Here is a 16,901-nt window from a genome sequence, read left to right on the forward strand (position 1 = left end):
TCAGTTCTTCCCATTTCTTTACATGCAAACTCAATTTGCCCGATTTTACAGCCAAGCATTTTTCTCCCTCCCTACGTTCTGCAATATATTTTTGTATTTTATGACAGGAAGGAACCTGACTATTGGATCTGGATTGAAAATGGCATGTTTGATGAAAAAGATTATACTGTTTACACAATTATTTCTATTCGTACTTCCAGATAATCCCAAATGTATATCTCTCCATTCTAAATCTCTTAATTCAGATATACAAAAATATTTAATAAAAAATTCCCATAAAGGTTTTACCTTAGAACAATTTAGAAAAATATGCATGTATGATTCGGTTTCCCTGCCACAAAAAGAGCATAAACTGTCTTTAACATACCCAAATCTCAATAACTGTTCTTTGGTATAAATCGCCCCGTGTAAAAGTAAGAACTGGAATTCTCTTTGTTTCCTAATCAACGTTGTGCTCCTGGTTTGGGAAAACCTATTACACATTTCAACATCTGTAAAATTCAAATTAATGTTTTTATCTTTCAATGTTAAATTATACGTTTCCCGTAAATTTTCAACAAAACTATTATATATCGTTTTTGATTTTATCACCTCAAAAGTAGTTTCCAGCTTACTGATATTCAAATTAACATTGAAGTTCTCATCGTCCACACACACACACACACACACACACACACACTCACACATAAAACAAGAAAACAAACTTTTACTTCATTGGATACTTTTAATCTACTACTTACTTTCAAATTTTATCGTAAACTTGGGTAGAAAGTATTTTTTGTCCCCTCTATACACACACAAAAGTCATGACACGAACCATGGATCCATGCACGAACGGAAGGAGAATTGTTTGTGTGTGTTTATTTTTCTTCAATAAATTACCATTATAATACAGTAATTCATCGTTCAATTTGTAGGTGCCATTTAACGCATAAAGGACACACTGCTGCTTGGAGTTTGAAATGTTATATCTCTTTTCTCGATACCCAACAGTTTATGGCGCAATCATAAGTAATCATAAGTTTCATGGCAAACTGCATGGTGGATAACAAAAGTAAACTTACGTAATATCTACGCTCTCTCACGAGACATCGATGGCTATTGGTTAGGATCGAGTGATTAATGTTTCTTGCCTGGGAAATATCCTTTTGTCTGGTTTTTCAAGACCCCCGAAGCCTTGACTTATTATGAGTAACCTTTATTTTCAGTGTAAATAGGGAAAGTTTGAATCATAAAAAGAACATTACCCAGGTCCGACCAATATTTGTACCGGGGTCAATTTCGTACTTGTCGTACGGGACCAGTATGACCCCCCCCCTGACGAGTCACAACCCATGCAAGGGACCTATCCCTGCCACCCCCCCCCCCCCATGACGGGAAGTTGAAGACCCTTTTCCTTTTTTATCTGCTGTGAAATGTCCTTTATATAATTTTTTTGGCTTGTCATTTTTTTTCGGGCACGAAATCCTTTATTTATGGTTGAAGACCTTTTTTGGGGGGTCAAATTTATTTGCGACGATATTTGCCCCCCCCTTGTGAAAAATCGTAGGTATGCTACTGATAACAACTGGAATATCAACAAGTTATATTATCGTTTTTATATGATGTGAAACTCACCACACACTTCCATCTATCCCACATTCAAAAGTAAAGTACTTGAGAAATATTAAGTCGATGATTAGATGCATTTTCGAAATGTAATTAAACTATATCAATTATGAGTGCAATCTTATATATATATATATATATATATATATATATATATATATATATATATATATATATATATATATATATAAAGAACTTAATAAAGAACTTAATTGTTGGCATTACAAAAACTGCATTACTCGTGAATTTGTTTCGCATTCCTGATATATATACATAGATAGATAGATAGATAGATGGATAGATAGATAGATAGATGGATGGATGGATGGATGGATGGATGGATAGATAGATAGATAGATAGATGGATAGATAAATAGATAGATAGATATATATATGCACTCTTGTCATGATGAAACTGGTATGGTTAAAACAAAAACATGGAAGGGCAGATAAGCACATTTATCCAATCAATTCAGTCAGATGTCTTCATTCATTTTATTCATTTGTATTACCCCTTTTGATATCGTTAAACAAGATATCAAATTATTGCAAAATGCATGAAATGAAAAACTTGATGTAGCCCTCAACATCTGACCCTGGAACAGTTATAGAGGAATGCACTCTAACGCCACGTCCGCCATGTCCGTTCATCCTCAAGATGTTACCTTTATCATTTTTACTACTTCATTTCTTTATCATTTCTTTATCTTCTTTCTTTATCATTTCTTACTTCAGCAAGAAATTGATCCACAGTGTGCTGCACTCAACCCAGGTGAGGTAAATGGGTACCTGGCAGGAATTTATTCCTTGAAACGCAGCGCGCGTAACAGCTGCACTGCTATAGCCAGGGTAATTATGCTGCACTTATTGTAGAGCGCTTAGAGACTTCTGACAAAGTAAGTGTTAAGCGCTATATAAGCAAGTATAATTATAATTATTATTACTATTAATATCATTAAATGCATTATATACAGATTGACATACTACAGGAAAATATATACGTCCGTGTTAAAGTAAACTTTGATTATTTTTCAAAGTTTAATGCGATTTGATAAACGGGACTTTAGCTACTTTCTAAACAAACATCAACACTAAAATAAATAATCATGCCTGTTGTCCATACTCGACCGTTTGCGTCCTTTCATTGCACATTTTTCCATTTCCGTCGATATAATGTTTACGAGAAACTTATTACAAACACATCTGTGGATAACAAGAAGTAAACTTACTCTTCAATCCGTTTTCCAAATGAAAGCAGAAAAAGCTTTTCTTTATCTGAGATATACGCCAATATACATTTGTACTGTATAAAAAGGCAATTTGTGGCATTCTTAATTTTCATAGCCAAAAATCATGTTTTCTATATTTGGTCTCAATATGCATCTTGGTGGGAGAACATAATGTTCTCAGACAGTCAGTAGTATAAACACATTCAGATTAAAATGCGTGCATTGGATCATGGACCTATCCATGATTGGACACGATTTTTACTCATTATCCAGACAAGTACTCCCCAGCTAACCTGACCTCTCAAGACGGAAGCTACATGTACATATATACATGTATATATATATATATATACAGTACTGTGCATCCTCATCCAAGATACATCCTCTTCCGGGATGCAGACATTTGAATATCTCATAATACATGTATAATACACTACAATAATGTACAATTTCCTTCTAATATTTTACACTACTCCTACCAACAATATAGAGATCAAATCACCATCATCTTTTTCATGTTTTCAATCCCAAATAAATATGATAAACAAGGGTCTTTGTATCAAGGAGTGTAGGCCTCATGCAGGACACTCAACACACTCAATGCGTTCCGACCAAGGAATATTCAGGATACCCGGGATTACGGGTAATGGTAATCGCAATTTATAACAGGGTAATATGGATTCTTATCAAATGATTGGCTGAAATATATCATGTGACCAGTCATTCTTTTTAGCTAACAGGCAAATTTGCTATTGACTAGCTGGTACCCATGACTTGTTCTATTGACCGGTCATTACTTAGAGATGATTTACCGAATAACAAGGATCCACAACAACATATTTAAAAGAATTGTTTCGATCGGGTATTAAACATGTTAAAATGACTGGTCTGCGGATGCGTATTGGCGACTTGCATCTTGCAGAATAGACTTGTAAGCTTCGTAAGCTATCATAGCCGCATGAAGTCCATACAGGGTGACAAAAGGTTCAAGAAGAGCACCGATGACATTTCCTGCTGTCTCGCCGTAGAATGCACACAGTATCTGCCATCTGTTATCGGTGATGCTCTCGAAGAGCCAACGAGTTCCGTTGGATACTGATACGTATATGAGACAAACCAAAACCCACTTTATCTCGCAAACGTTTGCCATGCGAATTCTTTGCACTTGCAGTAGGAAGGCTGTCGTCTTCCAGATCAGGAGGGTAATCGCCAGAGAATAGATGATCTCAAAGACAGATATCGCTTTAAAAGCTGGATAATCACTGAGGAGGACCCCACAGCCAGCTGAAAGCCGCATTATCAAGTGACAGAAAATTCCGCAAGAGCACAGCAGGAGCAAAAGGTCATGCAGCTCGACCTTTCTATGGGAAAACGATGTGAACGTTTCCTGTGAATTTCGTGAAACGTATGTCTGATGCATATGAAGAATAAAGAAAGGAAAGAATGAATATGATATCTATGGTCCACATTGTTTCTACTTTGTATTGTCGGTGCTCTTTGAAAGGGTCGAACAGATCAATACAAGTAATGAGTAAGAAATATACTATGGAAAACAGAGTTGAGAGCATCCAGGCCTTCCGCAGGCACTTACTTAGATCTTGGATTGATGAATGCACAGATGGGTTTTGGTCGATTCCACGATGAATCACGCAAGCTTTGCAACTAGCAAAAACCTTCTTGATGAGCCCAATGAAGCTATCACCTTGAAAGATATTCCATTCAGGTGTTTGTCCCACGGTGAGACAAAGCAGATGTCTAGGCACAAACGATGCCCACATGTGCCACAAGATACAGAAAGCAATGATGGCACATTCTGTGTTAAATGGTGTCAACATGAGAACTGCCTTCTGCTGTATTTTCGCTAGAGTTCCATTCAATCCGCACGGTCCTTCCGGTAGACTGTATGGAGCCTCCAGAAGTTCACTGACTGGGGTAGCTATCTTGAAAACAGAAATCCACGACGCTCCCGCCAAAAATAACACCATGGTGAAAATTATTTTCGGTAGTTGTAGAAAACACAGCATCATAGTAGTTCAAAGCGAACAGCATTGTGGCTGGAATCAAAGTGATAAATATCACGCTTTGAATACTCGATGCAATCATTGAACTCCTACTGATGTCACTTCCTTTGAAGAAACATGCCATACTGGAAACCAAGTCTAAAGCAACGCAGAGTGACGTGAAAATAAGTAACACACCATATATCTTTAAGAAAGATGTATTCCTTTTACTGCGTGTGTATTCTTTCAGAGCCGTGTTGAGAGATAGGTGGTCGTCGTCAACTGAACTGGCACTTGTTTCATGTGAATGAGGTCTTGAAGTTATCTGAATATTCTCTGCAGAAGGGTCTACTGGATTCGATGAACTTTCCAAGACCTGTAAAGTATCGGATTGACCGGAGGTTTGTACAGTGGTAGAGGGTACTTGGATCTGTCTTCCAGTGGATCGCCGAGTACTTCGGCCAGCAGGGTTTTCGTGAAGGATGCACCCTGGCACATTTAGCCTTCGGACGTCAGGAGAAAAGGAAGATATCCTTGAGGACAGTATGGCTGCACAATGGTTACATCGCATGGGCCAGAATACTGTCTGGTTTTGATGATTCTTGACCTTGTTCATGGAGAGTCGGACCAACTGAACAATAATGATAAATGTAATCACAGAAAGGCTAAACTTTCCGGTCATATAAAGCACATCTCGTTGATAGGATGGTGTGTCCGGTCCTAACGGAAGAAGTGACACAAACGTTATACCAACCCCAGTACTGACTCCCAAACAGAGGAATAAGATGCCGCCCAAATCTGCATCATAGTTTAAAATATTGCGTATCCATCCAGAGGCCATTCTTATTGAACTACTCTTGTTTTTTAGACCAAGGTGTAATGCTTTTATTTGGATGTCAACGATGCACTCAAACTATAAATTGTGAGACTTTGTCGTCTTGTCAGTTCAGCTGTCTTTGGACACAGACATGGGATCGATGCAGTTGCGTGCAGATAACGAAATAACTCTTTTGAGCCTACAAGGAATTTAATTAAGGGTAAATCAAATGAAACTGAAAGGTAATAACCATTTTTCGAACAGATCATTTCAAATCTTTATGATCAATTAAGTAAGACATTAAAAACAAGAGTTTCTTATTGCTATAGTAATGTTATAGTTCTATGAACCGCGCATTGATGCTGTACATAATCTCAATCCGGACTCCGTTAGCTTCGAGCTACATGTTTTAAGGGTGTGCATATGATTTCTTTTTTGTTTGTTCGTTTGTTTGTTTGTTTGCTTTGCTTTTAGATAACGTTTCACCTGGTTAACTTCTCATGTAACCAACATGACAATACTCTAGTACAGATTATCAAGTATTTTCATTGTCTTCAGAGAAAAAAAAAATCTTAGACTATACTTATACTATTCTACACTAGTAGAATCTGTCATACCCTGAAACTAAGCGCCAAAGTACAAAATAAATAATAAATAGTGTGTAGGTGACGTTACTCATTTGCATACTCTCTCTTTCTCTCTCTCTCTATCTATCTATCTACCCCCCCCCCTTCCTCTCTATTGTCCATATTACCATGCCTTCGCTCTCACCTCCCTTATCCCACTTTCATATGTCATCAGAAGTACACAACCCTTTTGAATGCAATTCAATTTTCGGTTCGCAGAGACATCATCTTAAAGTCGTGTGAGATTTTATGTTCTCTGTGAAAGGAAGCGCGTTGTCTCATATAGTGATGTGTATGTCTGTCGTAGATCGTAGGTTCGAGTCCATTCAATGGCATAGTATAATAATATCATATTCACCCAAACTCACGAAAAGTACCTAAATACATCCATATTTGTTACTTAGAGTATGTAGATTCTGAGTTTAAGCCTCTGGTAACAATAGAAAAGGAAATTGCTCTGACCGCCAACAGGTTCAACCTTTTAATTTACCTATCGTTGAATTCGCCCACGCCTTAATAACTAGTATTCAAAACTCGATATAGATTCCGCATTCCTCATGCACTTTGCCGGCATTTTCATAAATTCGACTGTCTTCAGATTCCATGTCTGTAATCAACTTGTCTTTGCTTTTCGTCATCATGGTAATATTCTGGTATTCATCATTATCTGGTGAAGATAAATCTCCTTCACCTGAGGGCAAACCAACGAAGCCCGCCATCTCTCGGGGGATCATGGTAGGCATGATGGGCCGTACAACCTCCGACATATCATAGTAGTCCTGGATTTGCCTTTGATCGTATTGCTGAGTGCTGCACTCTCCTGGGCGAGACTCTCGTTTGGTCGATTCTAGGAGGTTGCCCTGCTGTGGGATGCTGGGGACCTCTGGAGGCTGATGGAAACTCTCCTTTGCGAAGTAGTTACCATGGTTACGGTATTCTTTGGGCTTGAGGCAAGCGAACATGACTGTTGGTGTTTGAATTGGAGCTCGAATCATTCCCGTTGGTCCAGTGGAAGATTTCGTAAGTGGCAAATTTGGCTTTGTATTGTAGAGAGCCGCGTTTTTCCCTGTTCCTCCTGCTAAAACCCTAGGCCTATTGTTTCTATATTCTTCCGATAACCCTAAACGTCTCTTGAGGCTCCGTTCAATATAACATTGACTGTCATCGCTGCTGGAACGTGGGTCCACATTTGACTTCTTCTTAGGTGTCTCTGACGGTTTCTTCATGGCGTGGAATGTCTGGTATGGAGCTGATGAATCCTGCCCCTGCTCTTGACAATTCGCAAGTGTATCTAAATTACTTTTCTGTTGATCTGACTTCCTTCGGCGTCTGCAACCGCAGATATATATTCCGCACAGGGTAATTACCAGCACCAAAGAGCCAATTGGAACATAGAAAGCAAGATTGATTGGAAAGTTCTCTAGGAAATCAAAAAAGCTTATATCGTCTTTTCCCTCGAAAATACGCGAATCGGTAGCTAATATTGAATGATCCGAGACCCTGATATAAGATGTGGTAGTTTTCTCATGTGTATAAAGAGAAGAATGGGACGACAGCGCTGAGGAATTCATTGTAGTCGATATCCTACCGCTTGCATCTTTGGGATATGTTGTAGTATTTGCAGTGGTCAGAAGGGGAGTGGTTGAGGGTGAACTCGTTGTGTGGACCTTGCAACTAGCTCCATCTTAATGTTATAAAAGAAATCAGGAAGAAAACTCACAAAATCTAAATATATATTTTTTTAACAAAAAGAATATACGAATCATTGTGTTACAAATACGATTAAAAAGTCAGAATCTCACCAAAGACAGACATGGATAGATTTTGAACACTCATTTAATTTTCTAAACCTATATTCCTATATTACGGAATGGTGAATGAATGTTTGGTTACTAATGAATTGAAATAAGCCAACAAAATTAGTAGGAGCTCAGCGCAACAAAGAAACAATAAATAAAATCAAACTTATTGAATGTGATCAATGAATGTGGGCCCCCACACTCTCCTGAGCCCTCTTTCACTTGCTAGGTTTCCTTGAATAAAAAATTGTTTACGAGAACTATATATAAGATTGAATGAGTTATGTAATTCAATATCAATATTTGTCCCTCACAAAAATTTGCTGAAATGGATTTCGAATATAAGACCTATAATCATTATCATCTGAAGTTTTCACTCTTAATTGTTCACACTCAAAAGGATCTATGAAATTTTATGTTGCACGAGGAGGGGGGTCATCACTTAAGGTTTATAACGTTGACATGGTTGAGAAACCATTCAACGTTGTAATACATTATAGTATTAGTCAATAGATTTGAAACTATCTTTCATATCCTGAATAAACACACTCAACCCCTGTTCAATACATGATTGACTAAAAGATAAACAAAAATTGAATAAAAGATGATTATCGTTACACACCATTATCGTAGTTTATGTCTGTTCGTGTCATACTGGTTACAGTGATGGAATCGATACCTACTCTTCCGGATTGTGGTGTCCATTCTACTTCGAATGATATCTAAGGGATAAAGAAAAGAGGTTTTAAAAGAGATAATCCAGACTGAAAGTACGATTTCAATATATAAAGAAAAATCAAACAAACAAAGCGCCAGAAGTTTGATCAAAGTCGAACAACGATTAACAAAGTTATGGTATTTTAAAGATTTGCATTATTCAGGTGAAACAGTTCTAGGCATGCCTTCATGAATATTCATTGAGCAAATCGGTGATTTCGATGATTGTATTTCATTATAGGAAATTAGGTTTATTTTTTTTCTCCAGGAATCAAGAATATTGGAATTGGGGGCAGATCCAGGATTTTCAAAAAAGGGAGGGGGCATTTTCTTGACGAAAAATTTGACAAGCAATAAGCAAAAAAAAGGGGTCTTCACTTTCAAAAGGAGGCGCACTTCTGTTTTAACATGTTAAACGGCATTTTTACATTACAAAGTTTAATTGTGCATCTCACAAGGGAGACCGGCTTTACCCCCCCCCCCCCCCAATCTCCCAGTGATTAGATTGACAACTGATTCAGTGCATTATATATCTATTGCTACAACTTATTACATAGAAGGGAGACATAACATCATGTATGAAAAAGCAAACAAGTATGATTTCAAGTAATAACATTAAAAAAAGGGTATGGATGCGACATCAACAGCCCACCTAATAATTATTCATACCGACATGCATTACTCTTTGCACAATATACTTCTGAACTTTCAAATTCAATAACTTTGTTATTTTTAATCAGATTTTGATGGAATTTTTTGCGTTGTGTTCTATTAATTTTCACATTATTTTTGAAAGCCCGGAGTATCCCTTTTATATGAACTAGTTCTTGTTCGTTCCTGATGTAATAATTAAACATTGCAGCAATCATTGAACATATGACCGTAAAACGCTGTTTCCTTCTATTAACATTCTATTTATTTACTTCCAAACAATGAGCCTAATAAGGAGGAATAAGATTTTTCTTCACCACAGTAGTTCAATGAAATCAGAAAACGTATTGAGCATGCAAGCACAGTTTTGAAGTGTCCCGCTTCCCATATAATCAGTCATTAAGATCATAAATCAGAGTTTACAATATCCTCGTTCGCTGTAAAGACGGAATCGAATCATCGAAATTATGTGAAGTAGGCCTAGTTTCCGTTTTGATGTACATACACTCTAAATTTGAACGATTAGAAATGAATCCATATCGGCTCAGAATAGTGAAAAGCATAGTGTTTGTTTGTTTATTGATTAATTTATTTTTTAAACTTGTCTGAACTTTCGCTGATATGACGTCGACATTCCAATACAATCATCTCATTACCTTGGCCATGTGGGGGGTGAAACGACATTTGCTCATTCGACAACTGCTCCGGGATTTAAGATAATAGGATTATTCAATTTTTTTTTAATTCTTTTATTTCATTTCCATTCAAAACATAATACAAAGCAATATAAAGCAATACAAATCAAGTACGATTTTATAGGGCATTCTTACTTCGTAAAACAGAAAAACAGTATAAAAGAGCATAAATGGAAATGAGGGGATCCACTAAAAAGCAAAGCTTATAAAGTGTGGATCCCCCTTGGATTAGAGTTGCATTAGGTTTTAATGTTAGGTTTAGGATAAGGTGAACAAACATTAAAATTTGTATAACTTTTCCACCTACATCTGGTCGATTCCAGCCCTCCTCGTAGCAACATATCTCAAGATCTGGTGATTCGAACCATCGTTCTTCCTTGTCAGTTACGTCGAATATGACGTCATCGCAGAGTCTAACTCTCATTCTGCTTTGCCCCTCGCCAAAGAATTTATAGTAGAATGAAAGCGTTGCAAATGGTTTGGTCATCTGATAATTAGGCAATCTGAATATGGACCTGCCATTTGGGTCTCTGGTCCAAGTGAGGTAAAACCCACCTGTGGTTAAAAAAGGGGTCATAATTTAGTTGTTTATGGAGGAACAATTTTTAATCATTAACTATATAGATTAATTGTTAGCTTGGTGAGTGAAAAGAGTGGGAGGGTGGTGTCTTGTTCAGAAATCGTGCAGAGAGCGGATAATCAAGCAGCTTGAAAATTTCCTCTTTTTATCAAACCCATTCTTAACCCTAAAAAGACTGGGGGGCTGATAAACCCCCCCCCCCTCGACTTTTTCGCGATAAATCCGCCACGAGAAATCTTTTGACCGCGTCGCTCGCCGACTTTTTACTTTCAAGTCTCGCGCAACTTTTGAAACCAAAATTGTGACCCCCGGGTACGCGATTCCGAAATTACGCAACATTTTGTAAGTGCATGCAGACCCAAAATTACTCAAAAACGTGAATTTGTGTACAAATCCAATGCAAATAGTGTTTTTAGCCAAAATTCATAAATGTATCATTATTTTTCTTTTTACTGCTAAAAATCAATTAATTTAATCTTTTTAATGGTCAAAATAAAGTCCCCAACAATTTCCATTGAAAAAACAATATAAAACAAAAAGTGGAAAACAAAGAAATGCATAAGAAATTTAGAAAACAATAGAAAACATAAGAAAGTAAGTGTGATGTTGAAATTTTTTTTGAATAAATTTGATCAGATGCCTATCTAGAGTATGTGAAATAAAAATTAGCATTCAGGGGCATTATTCTATTAATTAGAGCAAACTTAGGATTTTACGCATAAATTAGCATAATTAATGAGACATGAGATTTTCTGCAGAATTTGATGTTATAGTTTTGTAGATAATGCCATGGGTAACGCGTGTGCCAATTTTCGTCGCGATCGCGCGATCGACGGCCGAGATCATAAGGGGGGTGGCTGAATCACCCCCCCCCCCCCCGTCTTCTTAGGCGTCGAAATAGCCCAGTCTAAGTCATTTTGCTCATGTTATTCAGCCAAGTCACTCCAGTTGATTATGTAATTGCTTATTTGTATCATTACGATTATATAGCAGACTACATTAAATAACAAAGGGTGTCATTAAAAGGTTTATATATACAGTGCGTACCACAAGAAATCTAAATTGATAATTATCTTTCATTTATCATTACTTAATCACAAATAAAAATAAACAAGTGTGGAACCATATAAGTCATACCATATGAAACGGTATTGTAGGATCTTATTCAAAATTAGATAACCCTTTTGTTAAACATGTTAAAGTCCATGTTTTGTTAAACTCTTTTGTTAAACTCCATGTACAGATGTGGACTGCCTACCTTAGTAACTAAACTGTAGGCATGATAGGTTGCCTGGTATTTCAACAGCCTGGGTTGTCATAATAAGTACACTATAGTTTAATAACAGTTTGTGTTACATATTTCTGTTTGGTGTGCTGGCAAGAAAAGCCAAGCCAGCTGACTCTTACTTTTGATTTTGGAGAAGGTCCAATTTTGGATGTTTCCTAACCAAGGAAAAGGGCGTGTGCCACCCTACCCAGTGCAGGCAGGTTCCTTTCTACTCAATGCCGAATTGTAAGTAACGTTTGGTTAATATTAGTACAATTCTTATGCTTAATATGGCATGTCTGTTTTCAGAAAGAAAGATAGATTTACATATATATTCTGCTCATTTTGTCAACCTAGGGTCAATGTAGAGTCAACGTAGGTCAGGGTAGCACCTACCCTCTATGTCAAGGTCATGAGTCACAATGTCATTCGATGGGAATGACTCACTTTAGTCAGCCGAAGCTACTGTTCGTCGGACTCGACCGTAATTCTTCGTAGTAAGAGCTTCAACTCAACTCTGGTTCTTCGTTCGTCAAGGACACGGGTCTTCGCTGATGACGTCAGTCACGTTCGTCATCGTTCCATAATTGTTCTTCTTCGTCGTTGATCATCGGCACCTTCGTAGTCGTCGTGGTTTGTCGATCTCCTCTGTTTTCGAACTCCACATTAACCGATTAAGGTTTGATCAAGCAGTCGATAAACTTTCCAAGACTTTTGGTAACATAATTTAAAGGCCTATTTTCAGATCGATCTCCTTTCATAAACTTGGGACTATCAATCAATAATGATTATACTCCCTCTCTTATGCATATATGCCTTTTTATGATTTCTATATTTGTTTGTTTGCTTGAAATTTATTTCTGCGTTCAACATGTTCAACATAATACAACATAATCAATTATTACATAGATTTTACAATTACATGTATATACATTTTAGACACACGTATCATTTACGATCTCTTTCTGAATATAAAAAAAGTATATGAAAAATATTATTTAATTCAATTTCAGAACGCAGGAGACCGTCGTCATGAGCAAAGATTTTATTGAATATCTGTTTGCCAATATACTTATGTTCTCAACGATTCAATGTAAATAACTTATTATATTTTGTGACATTAAATTGATCACTTCATTTATATCTTGAATATCCTTTGGTCTTTTATTCAGGGTGTTTAAGTAGCCTGTAGATTAATAATTTAATTAGAGCAGTTTCGCTCGTGACAGGTATACTCTAAGCTTTACATTGATATTTCATTGTTTTGTTGTGTTTTAGGATTTAGTTTTGATAAATCCTCATTCATTCTCGGTTTCATTTTTCTGGGATGAATTATATTGGATTGAAGAGAAAATTCTTTTCCAAACTATGCGCGACTGACTCACATTATATATTTTCGTTTTCATTTTATTTATTATTTTATTTTTATCTTTCATTCTCACCATTCCTTTTCCATGTAGTGTCGAGCCAATAAAGGCTAGAGTATTCAGCTCCACTGATAACGTGCCATTTTTTACCATTGGGGTGTATGACGTCACAATCGCTAAGGCCTCGGTGTGTATTAGAATCGAGAGTACCAAAATCACATGAAAAGCCGGCTGTTAAAGTCAATAAAAACACAAACATTTCCGATTACTTATCTTCACGAAACATGTAACCTTTCTTTGAGATTCTTTAAAGGACAAGTCCACCTCAACAAAAGTTGATTTGAATAAAAAGAGAAAAAATCCAACATAACGCTGAAAATTTCATCAAAATCAGATGTAAAATAAGAAAGTTACGACATTTCAGAGTTTCGCTAAATTTCACAAACAGTGATATGCACATCCTGGCTGGTATGCAAATGAGGAGACAATGAGGTCATCCACTCACTATTTCTTTTGTATTTTTTTAATATGATACATGAAATATTCTAATTTTCTCCTCATTGTCAAATGATAAAACGATTAATTCCTCCCTGAACAATTGGCATTAGCATTGTTTAATACTATATGGTTCAGTCAAGTTGGTCCTTATTGTAAAATCGATAAAAAATGATATATTGTATAATTCAAACAACAAAAGAAATAGTGAGTGATGGACATCATCGACTGAGTCACCTATAGTGCAAATCACTGTTGTGTGAAACTTTAAAATGTCATAACTTTCTTATTTTACATTCGATTTTGATGAAATTTTCAGCATTATGCTAGTTTGATTTTTCTCTATTTAAGTCAGCATTTTCCTGGGGTGGACTTGACCTTTAATTCATATCGATGATTACTCTCCCTACAATGGGGCCTATTCCAATACAAACATACTGAACTGGTCAGTTTGTTCATTTCTTCGATCCTAGGTAGCTATTTTGATATTATTGAGACCATCATCATCGTAGTACGCAATATCGTTATCACCATCATTGTCGTAATCGTTGAATATGCCCTATCACTATCAATATTATTATTAAGTATGATTATTATTCCTATGACTTTCATCCCCGTGAACAACATCTTCATCATATTTTGTTAACATACAAGCAGATAAGAGCATTCACCCGACGGGGCGAACAGTCGATATGGAAGAAGGGCAAGCTAATGAATTATTCGTGAGCTCAAGGGCGGATTTAGAGGGGTGGGCTTGTAGAGGATACATAACAAGCAGCCAAAAAAAAAGGTTTTCATAAAAAAAAATGGAAAATCATTTTCTTAAAGGAAAAATTTGACAAGCATAAAAAATTGTCCGTACACATGACAAATTCCCCTAAAAAAGATTGGTGCCTCTCAAAATCTAAATGGGGGGGGGCACGGGCCTGATTTGCCCCGAGCTGGATCGCTACTGATACGCACTGGACGCTGCACCGAAACGAGTATACAGACAAATGTACTTATTTTACCGTTGCTTTTTTTTTAAATCGCTAAAAACTGCCTCATGATTAGTGATTGACATTCCATACAATTAAATATGGTTTATTCATCTGCAGTTCAAAAATCAATATTTTAAAGCCATGATGTGATTTGGAATAAAGTATAAAGTTGGAGGAAATAAGTATTATTTCGTTTCGAGTATTTGTTGAATTGATAACATCACAGCCATCTGCGCCATCATGGGCGCTATCATAGTTACTGTTGCATACATCCTGAAGCATTTGATAATATTTCCTCTATACTAAACGTCTGTTATATACTTACTTCCCAAGGTGTAATAATGTTGAAGTATAAAAGTAAACGCTGTAATAACACTTGCAATCTTTTGAGAAACCATGCTGTTTTGTTATCAACCCTCTCCAGATAGTAAAACTTATCCCAAAATCTGCGAAAAGAGATGGCGGAAATCAAACTGATGCACGTTTGAAGATCAAATGTCGCCCCTACCCAACAATAACCTATATCCTTCAGGGTGTGGTCGAGAATTTATACTCTCAAAAACAATCTCAAGCTTCATCTAAATTGATTCACTATTTGTTTCCAGTCGCAGGAACAACAGATTACCATCTCCCTCGATACATGTATTTTTGCAAGATCTCCCACTGGTTATTTTTCCTTTCGTTCAAACACTGCGCATGGGCACAACTCTTAAAAGTGGAACGCAAATTGATTTTTATATAATGTACTATTATGACACTGTCCCCCTCCCCCTCTCTCTCTGTCTCTCTCTCTCTCTCTCTCTCTGTCGTTTACATCTTTCTTCCAACGTTGATATACTTTGTATGGTGTTTTGGTGTAATTGCCTAGATGTAAAGCCATAGTAGGCCCTACAGCCAGCAAATTTCACGAAAAAAAATCAAAGCTAGATTATTGTGTGGGCAAGCGAATAAGAGTTATTACTTTGTACATCTCCATTTGCTTTTTAATAAAAAATAATTCATTTTCATGGATGATTTTAAACGATTATATCACACAATCATTAAAACCTCATCAGGCTTTTAAAGAATAATTTTGTCATTTAAATTGAATGAATTAGTTGTTTCCAGATGTCTCAAATACGTATACAAGTAAAGCTCGAAATTTAATAAGCAGGAAATGACATCGTAAGAAATTGCAATTAAATGAAAATGAAACTTTCAAATACTCGAAAATAAATAATTCTTTCGATGTCTAAGGAAAGTGGTAATCGAATATAAGTTATCAAATGGGTTATTAAGTACTTTTGCCGAAATCGAAAGTCTTGGGGTTGATTACGCATATTGTATTGATATGTTTTTGGATGGCCGCTAAAATTGGGAATTTTCGTCGGGCGGCAAATGTAACCACAATTCTTGGACTTGATAATATGTACATGCAACATGTTGCCATCGCTGAATTTTGTACCTAAACTCATAATCAAAATAAAAGCATGCGAAATTGTTTATTATGATTCAATATCAATTTAGAATCAGTTGGTGTATTTTTTTCAAGAAATCATAATTCTAGCACAAGTAAGACACAGTACGTAGGACTGTAATATGAAATCGGCGACAAATTGAGCAAATATGAACACTTTTTAGAGATGGCAACATTCATAATTGGTTTCAACACCCTTTAATTACCCCTAGTCTCAGTGTTTTTGCGTGGTTGCAGGAGGCGCGCCCCACGAAAAAAAAAAACCTGGCATTTTCCTTCCCCATCCCATGGTCTCTTCAGACCGTATCGCCCGGGCGATCTCGAATTCGCCGCGAGATCATCAACCGATCTCTGTGCAGCCAGCGGCCGGCGACCGGCCGATGACCGCTCGACAGCCTTTGATACAACGAGTTCAAATTTGACCTAAATCGTTCGACGGCGACCGCTCGATTACGTCAATCAGCCGGGCACCGCGCACCGACCGTGTATATGGCGGCGAGTAAAAAGTCAGCAGGCGCCGCCAGAATTTAAACTCCGCGCTAAATCTTGAGCAGCGACCGAGCGATGCCCCCCCCCCCAAAAAAAAAAAAAAAAAAAAAACAGTCGTGCCCAGA

The 16,901-nt window shown here is 36.9% G+C and overlaps 1 protein-coding gene across 1 annotated transcript; it reads right to left on the reverse strand.

Moving 5' to 3' along the window:
- Positions 1-6,806: 6,806 nt before the first annotated feature.
- Positions 6,807-15,465, reverse strand: LOC121431450. Its single transcript, XM_041629023.1, has 5 exons — positions 15,157-15,465; positions 13,432-13,587; positions 10,450-10,697; positions 8,702-8,801; positions 6,807-7,964 (listed from the first exon to the last, which is right to left on the reverse strand). The coding sequence occupies exons 1-5, from the start codon at positions 15,227-15,229 to the stop codon at positions 6,808-6,810; spliced, it is 1,734 nt and encodes a 577-aa protein (XP_041484957.1). The 5' UTR covers positions 15,230-15,465; the 3' UTR covers position 6,807.
- Positions 15,466-16,901: the final 1,436 nt, after the last annotated feature.

Source organism: Lytechinus variegatus, chromosome 17, assembly GCF_018143015.1.
Source record: "Lytechinus variegatus isolate NC3 chromosome 17, Lvar_3.0, whole genome shotgun sequence".
Lineage (NCBI taxonomy): Eukaryota > Metazoa > Echinodermata > Echinoidea > Temnopleuroida > Toxopneustidae > Lytechinus > Lytechinus variegatus.